The following is a 15,581-nucleotide window of genomic DNA, read 5'->3' as shown; positions in this document are numbered from 1 at the left end:
ATTGCCTCCCATCCATTTTTCTTTCAGGTGACAGGATTTAAGCACAGTGAACACAAGCTAATTTAAACTTTCATTGTTCACCATTCAAAAAGAGTTCTGCAATTTTTGCAAGATTAAAAGGGAGCCCAGGGGCAGAGATCCAAACATGACAGCTGGGTAAAATAAACCTCTTGTTTATTGCAAGAGCCACTTAAGGGGGGAACACGCACTCCACAGCCAGCATGAAATGCTTTCTCATTTCCTTAGTTTGTCTCCCTTTTGCCTCTTGAACTTCATCATCAGTCATTAAGACAGAAGTAACTCCAGCGAGTTTAGTGGATGAACCGAATGTTATCACTGTTTCCTTCCCTGATTTCAATTTCTGCCTTGAAAACTCATCCCAGATAAGAGGTAAAAAGGGGAGGAAACTGCTGCGGCTTCTCAGGGCTCTGATTTATTTCTTGTGGAATGGTCTCAGAAGGAGCAGCAGCTTCTTCCCCCAGATTCCAGGGGTTCTTCAGGCATCCGATGAAAGAGCCTGATGTTTGGGAAAGCCCACACCATGAAAACACAGGGCCTCTGAGATACGAGAGCACACTTTTGTTTTCTGACTCTCAATCCCTTGCAGATAACATGGCAGCAATTCATATTGATTGGCACTCGTGACTTTCCCTGCATCTTTCCCCATCTTCCATGATTCATTCTCTCTCTCTCTCTCTCTCGGTTCATTCACACTTCCATTTGCCTCATGCTCTTTTCACAGGGAAAACCCACTGTTTAATGCTGAATTGTAGCATATGTAAATTGGGCTTTCTGCAGACTGATGTTCAGCACCAAAGAGTGGATTTTCCTGGGGAAAGCGGCAGGGCAAACAAAAAGCCTATCGGGACCATGCCTGGAAAGCATGGGGCAAACAGAATAAAATGTGGACCAAATGGAAGTGTGGATAAGCCCTTTTCTTCCACATTCGTCCCGAAGTTGCAGAAAGGTGCCAGAGTAAATATTGAAACAATATTTGAGAGCTCTGAGAATCCTTTTGATGCTTTTTAAAAAATGAGCAGCATTTTTGCCAGCTTCCAGCTTCCCATCCTAGGAAGCCCCAAGAAGAGTTCTTAGCTAACTGAGGGACTGTGTACAATGAGCAGATCCAACAAAAGCAATTGAAATAGCTCAACACAACGAATGCTTTCAGCTGAAGATGCAACTTATACTGAATTCTCCAGTCTCACCACAGTGGCATCTTGGGTTAAGAACTTAGTTTGTTCTGGAGATCCGTTCTTAACCTGAAACTGTTCTTAACCGGAGGTACCACTTTAGCTAATGGGGCCTCCCGCTGCCGCGGCGCAATTTCTGTTCTCATCCTGAAGCAAAGTTCTTAACCCAAGGTACTATTTCTGGGTTAGCGGAGTCTGTAACCTGAAGCGTCTGTAACCTGAAGCGTCTGTAACCCAAGGTACCACTGTACTATTCAAACCCTTCATGGCAAGCATCTCTGGTACTTAGTAGACAGCTAACGCTGCTTCACTGTGACCCGCTAAAACTTGCATCGCAAACATGTGCCAGCCAAAAATCTCCTGCTATCTCACTTTCTGTGGTCTGCACCCCCCCACTGCAAACCCAAGAAGAGAGCATCCTACCTTCCTGCAAGGGGAGGGAGGTGGGACGTGGAATGAAGCAAGACAGCTAAGAAAAGGTGAAGTTCAGAGATGAAAACTGGGATGGGGAGAGAAACCAGGCATCATTTTCCTTTGGCCAGGCAAGCACCTCTTTCCCTGCACAGTGCCAGCAGCATACGATGTATATCCCAGCACAGCCTAACCAATGTGCAGACTACTGTACAATATTGTAATCCTGAACAGGTAGTCCGAACACTGGGCAGACGGAGTGGAGCCTCTGAGTCCAAAAAGCCGGCAAGCAGGTGGTGCACTTACTTCTTTCCCGGGCTCCTGCCTCCGGGCTGACAGTTCTCAGGGGAGAGAAAGACAGAGAGAGGGGGGGAAACAGGCAATGGGAAGACCAAGTCCTGTCAGAAGAAGCAGCTTACTTTACCAGCTGCCAGAGAAGAAACATCGGCGCCAGGTTCGGTGATCCCCGCATTCGCAGAATCCATTCAACCGTCCTGCCCCTTTCTTCTCCAAGCTTCTTCATACGGAAAACCACCCAGATCCCTTCGGCCACATCACAGGTTCCTTAGGGGGAGGGAAAATAGAAACAAAATTAAATAAAAGAAGAAAGCAAACAGTTGTCACCAACTGAAAAATTGGGAGAAGGGTCTCTTGGAAGATGCAGCCGTGTGCTGGAGGTGGAGTAGTTATGGATCCTCAACTCCTTTTAGGGAACCCCCACATCTGGTCAGCTTTTGGTAGAAGATCGCTTGGGCCTGTAGTATCCACACAACGCTTCCATGAAACGCTTTATTGGTTTTTGTGGTTGCTGCTGCTGCTGCTGTTGCCCCAAAGGAACTCCAACTCTGCTTTGGCATCCACAGCAAATGTCCGGGGAGTGCGGCATTTGTGATCAGGTCCGCCACAAAGCTTCTTTGCTCCCACGTTGGCCACTTGCCTTTGCAGTTAGCCTCTGGCTACCAGGAGAGTGATCTGCCTCCCTCCCACACCTCCTTTGTGGCCTCCAGTCCCCACCCAGCATCTGGCACTCATTGTGGCTCCGTCATTCTGGTCTTTGCGCCTCCCTTCCTTCTCCTGCTTCTCTCCTGCACTTCTGCCTCAATTGACGTGGCAGTGCAAAACTAACGAGGCTTGAAGGAGGAGCTTGCCAGCTGCTGGGAAGGTCAAAGTTCGACAGGAACTGAGCCGCCTGGTGGATAAGGTTGCGAGGGAGGGGAAAAGAAGGCTCCATACCTTGGATGGAAACTCAAGGAATGTTGTCTTCCCTCTGGTGCGCGGCTCCCGTGTAGCGATTCCAGATGTTCCAAGGGCCATGTGCTCTATTTCCTCTCTATTGCTGCAGGGATAAAGGCTGCTTTATGCACAATATGCAAACCCACCAGCACACACAAGATGGGGGTGGGGGGAGGCAGAAGAAAGGGAGATTTGGAATCCATGGTTTATCAGGGATGAAACAAAACTAGCAACCGATCTGGAGGACCCGGGTCACTCCCCTTGCTTTTCGGAGGCCCGCCATGACCATTCTTCCATTATACTCACGTTCCTTGACTTCTGGAGTGTGGGATGCAAGGCATTTGGCGCAGTTACGCAAGTATGATCTGTTCAGGGGAAGTGAGCAACAACGATCACTTGCAGAGCTGGGTCATCTGCTCACGAGTACTGTATATAAACTTTCCCCATTCAGATCCTACAAGGCAGCTTTCTTCAGTCTGGTGCCCTCCATATGTTTTGGCCGGGGCTGATGGGAATCAGTGTTTCCCCCCACCCTAGAAAAATAGGGCACAGTTTTGTTTTCAACAAAAATAAAAGTGCAGGTACTGCATATCCTTGAGTACCCCCTTTAAAAAAGCACTGGTGGGAGTTACAGCCCAAACCGTCCAGAGGGCAGCAAGCTGTGGAAGGGTTTTTTGTAGGGCAGCACTTCTCAAACTTGAGTCCCCCGCTGTTGTTGGACTACAACTCTCATCATTCTTGACCACTGGTGCGGCTAACTAGGGAAGCATAGTCCAACAACAGCTGAAGACTCAAGGTTGGGAAGCACTGCTTTAAGGTGTGCTTTGAAAAGAGCATCATTGGCTTATAATGGGAATCTGACATCAGCCATCACACCTGCCCTTGCTGTCTCGCTTTTATCATCCCTCCAGCTCAGATGCTAGTCGGTCACAGTCTCTTTCTTTCTTCTCCCTCTTGTTGCCTGAAATGAGCAGAAGTGCCAGCAAGGAGGTGAACTGCAGTCACATAAAGACAACAGGCGAAAGGCAAAATAGTAGAATTGGTCATGCACGTGCTCAGGGGTGGAGCAGGCATTTGAGCCTCAGACTTAAGTGCATCAACCAATTTAGGACAATTTAGAAAGGCATCTTGCAAAACTCAGCTCTCAAGCCAATCTAAGGCAGGGGTGGAGAGGCTTCGGTCCAGTTAAGGCTGTTGGACTCCAGCTGCCATCAGCTCTAGCCAGCATGGCCAATGACCAGGGGTGGCGGAGTTGTAGTCGTTCAGGATAGGAGCATCGTTGGCTGCCTTTCGATCAATGCAGATCTGTTGTCTATCCAACTTGGCATTGTCTACACTGGCCGGCAGCAGCTAGTTCTCCAGGATTTCAGGCAAGAGGCTTTCCCAGCCCTAAATGGAAATTCTAGAGTTGAATGTCATGCAAAATGGATGTCCCACTACTGAGCTAGGGGTCCTTCCATCACTTGGAGGGCTGCAGGTACCAACCCTGGCTCTAAGGCGTGGAGCATCTTTGTCACGTGAGCAACAGAAACATATAGAGAGGCAGGGAGATCCATCCACTTTCATTTCCCTCCAATGCTGAATACGCCAGCATCCAAGGGGTGGGTGTGGGGAGGGTGTGAACTTATTGTTGTTGTTGTTATCTTTATTTCACAACCTCCCATAGAGGATGCTGGAGGGAGGGAGGAGGGAGACACACACACACACACACACACACACACACACACACACTCATGCACCTCCCCGCTTGCAGGTAGAGGGTTGTAAGCCAGGGCTTGCAAACATGGTCCCCTCTGAATGTTCCCAGACGCCAACTCCCATGAGCACAAAATGAGTGTGACTAGTGGCCAGGAACAATGGGAATTCTAGTCTAACAGTATGGGGGGGCAGCCATGGGCTTCCCATCCCTATACGGTACCTAAGTGTAATGCATGTGTGTGCATGAGTACATTAGACACACCTACCCTCTCATCCAGAGATTTTATTTCTGGAGTCTGAGGGTGTGGCATGGGGACCTAGACCCTGCACAATGAGCACAGTAGCATTATAGGGCATGTTGAATTTTCAACTTCCAAATTCCCAAAATGTGGGGTGCTAAAAATTTGTAACACGACTTGGGAATTCAAAAGATATTTTGGTTAAATTAATATAATTTAGTTTTGCTTGGCAAATAGAATGTGTGTAAAATTGCATTGGTATCATTTAAAACGATTGCCAGGTACTTGCATTTATACATTGTTGTTGTTTAGCATTACCCGACATTTTCAGACGGTAAAATAAAGCTTCTTTGGTTTTCCGAAAGCAGTTTATATGCTTGTCCATCAAACGGAGACTTACCAAGCGAAATGTTGTCAAAACACAAAAATAACAGCAGATTTGAATTCCTCACATCCAAAAGCATATTATTTTTTTGCAATAAATTTGCGAAATGAAGTTTTACCCCCCACCCCACCCAAATAGCACGCCTTGCTGTAGCAACTCACCACGGTGACATTTTGACAAGGGATTTCTCAAAAGACAAAAATCAGGATGGCGGTTTATTAGGGTGGTACAAGTTACACAAATAAGGACAGCTGGAGTGTGTGGGAGAGGATGAGAATATAACTCCCACCTATCCATACCTATTAAACAGGCACAGATAGAAGATGCCCTGCGTCTCCTCCCCCCCCCCACCGCCCCCCCCCCGATCCCTGGGTGTCCGTAGATCCTTGAAGGGAGTGCATTTGAGTTACGACCAGAGTCTGCTTTCTCTCACCACTGAGTCACGCTTGCACGTGGATGGGATATGTGTGTAGGTGAGTGAGTGAGAGGAAGCGGGGGGCTGCAGAGGGGGGAGAATGTGATAGGTGCTCCCCCACCTCTGTTTTATACCTCTATTAAAACACTGAACTCATGTTACCACATCCCTTTGCTCCGTGTCCTGGAAAAAAACGACTACCCACAAATCATCTGAGCCTGCGTTAACTTAAAGCTTCTTCTCCCTTTCCAGCCTCAGGCTCAAGGAGAGATGCCTGAGAATGAGAGATGCAGTCAATAATAAGGCAGATACAAAAAGTGAAGTGAAAAAGGAATGGGAGTGTCTAAATGAATACCTTAAAAGCCAAGTTTCGAGTCTGGAATAACCTTGTGAAGTCAAAGGATAAGAAAGAGGGATTTATATCTGGATGCTAGGATAGAGGTGATAAGGAAAACAGGAGGACACAATGAGAGGTAAAGGAGGTGCTGTGGGATTGGTGGAAGTCAACGTTTGTTTTTCTTTCTAGTGTTTATATTATTAACTTGTAAGATATGGATTTGGGTTTTTGAATGTCGGTTTTTGTGTTTTGTGAACAGTGGTACTTCTGGATGCGAACGGGATCCATTCCGGAGCCCCGTTTGCATCCTGAAGTGAACGCAACCCGCGTCTCTGCATGTGCAGGTCGTGATTCGCCACTTTCACGCATCCACATGACGTCATTTTTAGCGTCTTCGCAGCTGCGAGCAGCGAAACCCGGAAGTAATGTGCTCCGTTACTTCCGGGTCGCCGCGGAGCGCAACCCGAAAAGGCTTAACCTGAAGCAACTTCAACCCAAGGTATGACTGTATTGTTATCTTTTGATATTTTTCGTGTTGTTGTTGTTTGGAAAATACTAATAAAATTTATAATTAATTTAAAAAAGAGAGAGGATGAGAGATGCAGGCTGTAGATGTCTTGGTACTGAGCCCAAACATGCATCCCACCCCCAGCCCCAAAGCAGGCAGGCCCCTACTGCCAGTCAGCCCCCGCCTGCCCGCCCCATCCTACTCCTTTGGCTGGGATGCTTCTGGGTCATTTCAGCCACTGCACACACACACATACCCACAGCTTGATTGCTAACACATGGGCTGGAGGCTCCCATCCAACACTTTGAAGGTCTCGGCCCTCGGCAGCTCGTTACACATTTTCCTGTCTCTATATTCAGGAAATGAAGTCAGAGCATTGATATAAAACAGGCTGGCTGAAAGGGGAGAAGATGGAAATACTTGAGAGGCTGAGGCCAGGAATTTAGAGTGGGGGGCCAATGGCACAGCATATCATGTGTGCAAGAGAAGGGTCATGATACTGGGGGGTCCCAGAAGGTCTCTTGCATCGCACTGCACGTCCTACAGGCACTTCGGTCACATCCAGATATGCCAGATTCCAACCCTACCTGGTACTTTGAATCCTAGGGTAGTTTGCTTGTTGCTAGCCTGGTTTATTGCATCCAGGACTGCTGCAAAAGTTTGAGCTTGCTTCACTGGTGTTTCCTAACTGAGCCACATAACTGGCAAGGGGCAATGTGTGCTTTCCAAGAGCTGAGCTGCTAGTTCAGAGCAGAATTCCTTTGAAGAGCTCAGTAGCTTGGGTGTGTGGGTGTGGGTGTGGATACTGTGGGAGGTCAGTTGCAAGTCAACACCAGAACATGCAGAGCAGCTGTAGGAACATATAGCCTACAGGACTGCATCCTACATTAGGAAATTCCTACATGACCTTATAATCTTGACCTTCTACCGTGTATGCATGTAACAACAACACACATAATATAATCGGATGTGGTTATTATTGCAACGAGAAGCATGCATGTGTCATACCAAAGTTTGGGAAGGGACCGTGTCATAGCCAAACAATGTGACCAGCAAGAATCATGCGGTTCTTGTTGGACTCCAGATTACAAGCTTCAATATTCCCCAGGATAAACAGCAACAACAGGCACTTAGAAACCAGTTTTCCCCAGAAGAAGCCTAGCCTAGGTTATTTATCCCTGACATGCTATGTTTCCATGGGCAAGGAATTTTAAATGTAGAAGAACACTCAGATAAGAAACCCATTGCTGGCTGTCCACTGTTTTCCATCTCAGCAAGAGCTGCACCGTATGATTTCCCTGCAGCATATAGCTAAGTTGTGAAGCAGCCCTTAATGTTCTTGTGTTTAGCACATATTAGCAGTGAAAACTGAATGAATGTTAGCATTGAAGTACCTCATCCAGAAAAACGGAAAGCAAATTGTTGTAGTTGTGTTCCTCCTCCCAGTGACATCTTCCTGGTGGTGAGATACCATATCCTGTAGCTTCAGGATTTGAAATGGGTAGAAATTATTGAGCAGTAACTGTAAGCAGTGGCAAAGGATTGCGGGGCAATGGACTGTGAGCCAGGTACACCTTCGCTTTCTCCCATAGCATCAACATAAGAACCTAAGAAGAAGCCAATGGTCCATCCATTCTGGCCTCCTCTTCTCACAGATTTCTGTGGGACCTGAACATGTGCACTCTCCCCCCCCCCCCCGTTATTTCCAGCAACTAGTATTCATAAGCACTGCAGCCTGTAATCATCAGATGGGAAAGGCCTTTATGGTGCAAATGAACACGCTTGTACACCTTGAGGGTTCTGCCTGTGGTTATTAGCTAAAAAGTCAGTGCTAGAGCACATGCTTTCCATTAGAAATATTGCAGTTGTGTTCCCTGGCATCTATGAGTAGGGCTTTGGGTAGGACTGGGGGAAATCCTTGTCAGAAGGCCCAGGGAGCCACTGACCCATGTCATAAGCACCAGCTCCTGGGGGCTGGTGCATTTCCCCCCCTCCATAGTTTTTTTTGGAGGGGGCTGGGCCCCCCTCATGTCGGACCCCCTCAATCATCTTGAGAAGCTGGCACCTCTGACCCACACTTACCTTTCCTCTGTTCTTTCTAGGCATGACTGAGCACCTCTCTCCCAGAGATTTCTCCCCAAAAACCCGCTTTTTAAAGCTGAATCAGAGGCAATGGCAATCCGTGGAAAACCTGAACTGATGCTTGCTTTGATTGAGCACTAAAGAGCGGATTTTCACCAGGAGAGCAAAGGCAAAAATGCTCAGATATAGGGCTTTTAAGTGCAGACCAGTGCCTGGGAAGCACAGGATGAAAGGTAAATGAGGATAAGCCCTTAGCCAGTATGGATGACACTGAGCTTGATGTACCAGGTGCTCTGGCTCAGTATAAGGCAGATTCCTATGTTCCTTTTTAATGCAACCCATACAGAACCATGAGAACTAGAATCTTATTTTATTTTTTGGCAGACAGAAGCTCAATGGTACCTGCTTTGCATTAAGAAGGTCCAGGGCTTGGCTCCCATCATCTTCCAGTAGAGCTGGGAAGCTGGGAGACCCCCCCCTCACAACCATTTAGCATAGGCAGTGGTGAGCTAGGAGAACCAATAATTTGCTTTGTCTTTCTGAATACCAGTCACCTGGTGGGTGGACTTCTGCCTTCATATCTTGCATGTGGGATTCCCAAAACCATCTGGTGGTCACTGTTGAACTCTGGGGTTGGGTTAAGTGGAACCTTGGTTTGATGCAACAGAGCTCTCAGGAACTTAGGTGCTGTAGCAACATAACAGAAGCTGCAGGGTCAGGCAAGCTGGACCTGAACACAAGAACTCACTGGGTGGCCTTGGTCAAGTTTTAGCCTGACTTAAAACTCACAGTTGTTGTGCTGCAATTTGTTTAAAACAAACAAACAAACAACGCACTTTTTCATGCCGGGAAAAGCAAAGGAAATGACTAGTAACATGACCTGACCTCAATGTGATTCATAGATTTGAAAGTGGCCACCCATTTCCATGCCTATGAAACAACTGAACGGGATCGTGGAGTAAAATGCATTTCCAGAACTATGGTTCCTTGCGGGCACATCCATCATCTTATAATCTTCTATGACGTTGCCTGTTGCTTGCCTTTTCTCTAAATGAAAACATACTGGATGCTGCAACCTTTCCTCCTACTTTCAGGAATGTGTCTAATGATCCCTTTAAAAAAGCAAGTATGGATGGAAGGGAGAATAGTGAGGCTGTCTCTGCACTTGCACCCCAGGCAGGTCCAATATTGAGAGGAGGTGTGTGGACATAGCAGGTCCCTGGGCCTGAGGTTCTCACCCCGGGGCTAATGAGTGATTTCTGCTCACTGTTCAAAATCTCCTGTGGCTACAGTGTTTGTGAGACACACCGTCTGTTCTTTTCAAACAGCAAGGAGAAAGCCCAGCAACCCTGTTTGGTATAGTCAGGGCGGTAGTCAGAATTCAAACAACAATGCAGACACCATCCCCTTCTTTGCTTTTGTGGTTTCTAGTTAGATTTTGGCCCCTGAGAATTGCCAGCCAGCCTGCCTTTTCCATTTTCTGTCTTGCTGTAAGAGATCATGTTGCTTCAGTTTTCCAATAAAGCAGCCACAGTTGAATGCAGGAGAGGCTTCTGGGCTGACGGAAACGTTTCTCCCTCTTTCTGGTTTAATGGTTCCCCCTGTAGGTCATTTTAAATATACCAGTATTTTCTACTGATTTGCAACGTGGTCACAGAAAGATGTGTTTATGGGTTTAGACCATAGCTGTCAACTTTCAGATTTGAAAATAAGGTATCAGCAGCCTCAAAAGTAAGGGACCAGCAGCCTCACCTGTCCTGGGGACAGTCTACGGGATATCTAACAATCCGGGATAGCAGCGGAAAACGGCGCTGGAATAAGGAAATTTCCCGCAAAAAAAGGGAAGGTTGACAGCTATGGTTTAGACTGGGTGAGCTGCTTATCAACCATCCCAGTAACACTACAACAGCATAACACTCTCTCACTGGACATCTTATGTAGCTGAATGTTGGAGTATTCAGGACAGATGGAAGAAAGTCCTCTACCTAGAACACATAGAGGTTTTAGAAAAATCATTTGTTGTTAGCTGCCCAGCACTCCTTTGGGACGAAAAGTAGGATATAAACAAATAAATAGCTAAACTTGGGAGGTTTTAAAAGAGGATTAGACAAATTCATGGAGGATGACGCTATCAGTAGAAGAAGAAAAAGAGTTTGGATTTGATTTCCCACTTTTATCAGTACCCTAGGAGTCTCAAAGCGGCTCACAATCTCCTTTCCCTTCCTCCCCCACAACAAACACTCTGTGAGGTGAATGAGGCTGAGAAACCTCAGAGGAGTATGACTACCCAAGGTCACCCTGCAGCTGCTACCCAAGACAAATTGCCTCAGCCTTCTTCATGGACTCTCCAGCCTTGATTTCTGGAGATAGCTTCTGAACTGCAGTTGCTGGGAACCTCAGTGGGGAGAGGGCTTTTGTGCTCAGGCCCTTCTTGCGTGCTTCCCAGAGACATCTTGGTGGCCACTGTGCACAGAGCTTATGTGTGGGCTGTGCAATGCCCCATCTTACTGAACATTTGTTCAGATTCGTTTGTTGGGGAGATTATGTCTTCCAGTCTATTGATCTTTCTCCCACACTTTTCCTTGTATTTCCCCACCATTCTCCTAACTGTGAATAGGACTTTCCATTTGCTCCGTGCAGAACTGGTTTTTTTGGGGGGGTTGGTGCTATGCCCCCTGCCCTTCTGGGTAGCCACTTTAAGAAATCACCTTTGGGAATGTTAGAATGATGCTGGTTTAGAAATTAAGTGGATTACAGTTGTAAGGATTAAGTTAAAAGAAAAGAAAGGTTAAAAATTAGATAAATTTAAGGGTGAGGATTTGCTGAATTAAAATTTGAAATTGGAATGCAGAAAGGGGAGGTATGAGGAGGTCGGAGAAGTAAGTTATATGAAAATGAGGGTTTGAAATTATACTTGCTCTTTTTTTTTGTTTGTGTTTGTATTGTTGTGTTTGTCTGTATAATTTGTGAAACTTTAATAAATATTTTATATATATAAAAAAAAGAAATCACCTTTGGAACAGCATTCCTGTGTGTTTTGGAAAATAGAGGACATTGTTCACTACATTAGCCCGTGTCCTCTATTTAAAAATTCTTGTGGGAAAATATCTCAGTTTATCCACAGGGATAGATAGATGATAGATAGATAGATAGATAGATAGATAGATAGATAGATAGATAGATAGATAGATAGATAGATACGGTCGGACACCAGCTTATAAAACACACTTGGGGGTACAATCCCAGAAGGAAAACAAACATTTAAAACAATGTACAACAATAAATTTAAAATTTATAAATGTGATAAGTATATAGACACTTAAAACTTTAAGATAAGCTACCACAGAGAGATGACACAGAGTCACCCATGGAACCGAGTTTGGGGATTTTCTTAACGAACTAGTTTGGGTTGGGGGGTGGTCTGCACCTACAAATCTGGACACAGAATTTGGCGACCATCTGGGTTGTCTTATGATCTTAGCCTGACAGGAGAGGGTCAAATTTTTGCTTTTCCAGGAGATCAGCGAGCCTCACCAGCAGGGGATCAATGGTCCACAGGGATAATTTTATTACATCAAGTGAGATTGTGTGCTTTTTGCTGTTGGACAAGGGAAATCACATTAACTTGCATGCTTCTGGAAATCAAGAGCCAGTTTTGTGGCTCAACTCTGAACATCTTTCTTCTTCTCCCTGTTATGACTTATAGCTAAATAAATATGATGGTTGCTATTGCTATTAGCCCCTTTAATTAAATAGAAATCAGCACACTCCACAATGGTGTTGAATGCTTATCAGGGCTGGGAAATAACTGGCGGGTGCTCTTTGTGCCTTTCAGGAAAAAGAGAAGAAATACATGTTGCCAGTGGATAATCTGAAGGTGCGGGATGTCGAGAAGGGCTTCATGTCCAGCAAGCACATCTTTGCCCTCTTCAACACTGAGCAGAGGTGCTGCCCTTTATCTGAAATTCCAGTAATACCATTCCATCTGCACAATTTGGGGTTTTAGAAGGGCAGAGAATGGCAAGTGTGAGGAAAGTGAGGTCGCGGGATGGCAAGTATTAGGAAGGTGAGGGTGTAAGAGGACAGGTGTTGGCACCATGGTGGCAGAAGGCAACAATTAGTAAAGGCATCAGTAAAGGCAGAGGATGGCAGATGTATTTACTCTGGGGATAATTAGGTGTATAAAGAACAAGAGTGTGTGTGATGCTATAGGAAAGTGTAAAAGCACTGTGTCCTAAACTCTGAAAGCCCTGCTTTCTAAGGACCAAGCAGGATTCAGGCATGGGAAATCTGTGATCAGGATATATCACATTTTGTTTTTTAAAGTTCAAAGGAACTACTGGGCTCTGTGACTTTCCTGATACAAGGCTGGTGGCTGCCTGTGGAAGAGCCAGCAGCAGAATGCAATGGTGGAGGGATGCAGAAGATCCCTGGCTGCAAATGATTAACCCAGCTAAATTGCACAGAAAAGAAGTGGTTTATGCCTCACATTGATGCAGCTGGTGTTGCAAACGAGGCCAAGGCTGAATGGGAGCCTCTCTGCACCCTGCTCTCCCTCAGTGTATGATATGAAATTGCACCCTCTGTCTGACAAATAAAACTCAGTTCAGATGATCCTCCAAATTATTATTTGGAAAACTGGGGGTTGCACCCTCCTCCATTGCTCTGTTGATTTCAGCCTACAGATGGATGCATCAGTATATTTCAAGCTCATGTCATTTTCAGATGAGTTCTTTCTTATGTAAGTTCCACCACCCCTTGTGCAGTAATCTGCCATTAAAAATAATAATCTGTATGGAAATTTATATTTAAAAATGTGCTCTGCCATTTCTAAATATATTTTATCCTAAAATATACCTTTGTAAAACCCCTTTTGGTCCACTTTTTCAGCTGAGCACTATATTGCAAAATTCAGAGAAGTGCAAATTCTCACATTCTCACATTAGACCGGTGGGTGCAAATTAGGACCCTTTATGGCAGGATTAACAGAAAACAAGTTAATGAAGCATCCCTACTGGAGACATGGTTTGCTTGATGTCCAGACTGGGCGAATATGGCCAGGGATAACCTCCAAGTCATTTTTTGAAACTGTGGTTTGAAGAGGCTTTGCAAACTATGTTTGGAAATGGAACTGTTCGTCAGCTGGCAGTCTCACAACAAGCAGCATATAGACTGATTACTTCCTTTTGGCCCCTTTTCCTGAGATGTTTCCTAACTTGTGACTACAGATGGGAGAGAAACTCAACTCAGTTCTCAGTTAAAGCCAAATCTACCTAATTCATATTTTCAGGACCAATCCACAAACTGAAACGCAGTCCTCCTTTGAAATTCTCACTTCTCAGAATTTTGCAATAAAGTTTCCTAGCTGAGTAATGTGTAGAAAATACGTATATTAGGATAAAGCGTGCTTTTTAAAAATGCATATATGTGTGAAGATAACTTTTAAAATGTGTTTTATATTAGGTTTTTTTTTGTTTTCTTTTGCCCCAGGAATGTGTACAAAGATTACCGGCAGCTGGAGCTGGCCTGTGAAACCCAGGAGGAGGTGGATAGCTGGAAGGCCTCCTTCTTGCGCGCAGGAGTTTACCCGGAGCGTGTTGGGGTGAGTTGATCCACAGCAGCGACAGAAGGGTAAAGGAGTGTGGGGGTGAAAGCATCTTAGAGCAAACCATGCCTATGAAGGACACCACCCTCCCTGGTAGGGGCAGCCATGTTTGTTTGTTCATATGATCTACTCTGTTCATGTACAAAGCAAAGAGGGAATGAGTGATGGATGTGGGAAGCCAAACTTTCCCCCCAGGTTCTCACACACAGTCCATTGCCTCAGCTCCCAGCATCAGAGGTCAGCCAAAGGTAGCATTACCTGTAGCAGTGGAACCTTGCGTGTCCTTCTTGTTGTGCCTTCAATTTCTGCTCATCTCAAGATCTCCCTGAACATTTTGATTGGGAGACAATAGCACGTCCCCAGTACAGTGGAACCTCAGAAGCCGAATGCCTGTAAACTCAAACGTTTCAGCTACCAAACGATCAAAAACTGGAAGTGATTGTTCCAGTTTTCGAACGATTTTTGGAAGCCAAATGTCCCGCGCAGCTTCCGATTGGCTGCAGGACGCTCCTGCAGCCAATCAGAAGCCCCGCCTTGGAAGTTGAATATTTTGGTAGTCGAACAGACTTCCCGAATGGATTCCGTTCGACTTACAAGGTATGTCTGTATTTAGATTGCTCTTGGGGCCCTGTATCACCACAATGGAAGAGTCTGCTGCTTGGGGGATTTCTGACATGCTGTGCTCAATGCCCTCTTTGACATGCCAAGCGCCACCATCTCTGATGCGTCCTCCCCTGTCCTTCCCATTGAGTTTTTCACCAGAGATAACCTTGCCCTGCTGGTTCTCTTCCACACAGTTTCCTTTATGTCCACTATATCAATGCTGTCTTCTAAGGCCATCTTGGCTCGGAGGCTTCTAGCAGTAGCAAGCAAACACTTGAATACAGTCTCTCTCTCTCTTCACGTGTCTTTGACACTTGCCTTTGGAGCAGTGGCCTCTCTGAATTGCTGCCCTGTCCCCTTGCACATATAATGCCTTGCTTTGCACACACCCCATTTAAATTTCCCTCAGTTTCATCCTCTTCATCTCAGGGAGAAAATTTGTTTTGAACTGGACCCTACTTGGCTCCCTTCAGCTCCCCCCACAATCAGTTTTATAGCTACTCTGTCACCTTTTTCATTTCAAGTGCCAATGGTCTGGTTCCAACCTAGTTCAAGTGGAGCCTGTGCCTTTTGTACAGGCCTAGCTCGCCCCAAAATGTTCCCCATTGGCTCACAAATCCAGAGCCCTCTTCCTGACACCATTGTCTCTTCCACACATGGAGGCCACAAAGCTGTGCCTCTCCAGCTGTCCCTGCCCATGGAAGCCAAGGCGTTGGAGGTAGCATCCTACCTAGCAACCTAAATTTGGCTCCTGAGACCTGATGACTGGGTTTTCCCATGTCAGTGGTGTCAATGTGCCCCACAACCACTGATTCCTCCCCTGCACTATCAACCAGGCTCTCAAGGTGATGAGCAACACCAACAACCTTCAC

The 15,581-nt window shown here is 46.0% G+C and overlaps 1 protein-coding gene across 20 annotated transcripts in view; it reads left to right on the top strand.

Moving 5' to 3' along the window:
• The window catches only part of DNM1 (dynamin 1), a 129,376-nt gene that overhangs the window by 90,094 nt on the left and 23,701 nt on the right, over positions 1 to 15,581 (top strand). For all 20 annotated transcript variants that reach the window (XR_014215876.1, XR_014215877.1, XR_014215878.1 and 17 more), the window contains 2 exons: positions 12,337 to 12,446; positions 13,992 to 14,103. Coding sequence is in view for 16 of the 20 variants with exons in the window: in XM_082208867.1 (XP_082064993.1) it covers positions 12,337 to 12,446; positions 13,992 to 14,103 (222 nt within the window). In the remaining 4 variants the exon portion in view is untranslated. The remainder of the gene's footprint in view (positions 1 to 12,336; positions 12,447 to 13,991; positions 14,104 to 15,581) is intronic.

This window comes from Podarcis vaucheri, assembly GCF_965113315.1.
Source record: "Podarcis vaucheri genome assembly, chromosome: Z".
NCBI lineage: Eukaryota > Metazoa > Chordata > Lepidosauria > Squamata > Lacertidae > Podarcis > Podarcis vaucheri.
Note: the sequence above shows the minus strand (reverse complement) of the source record. Positions and strands in the feature narration are given on the sequence as shown.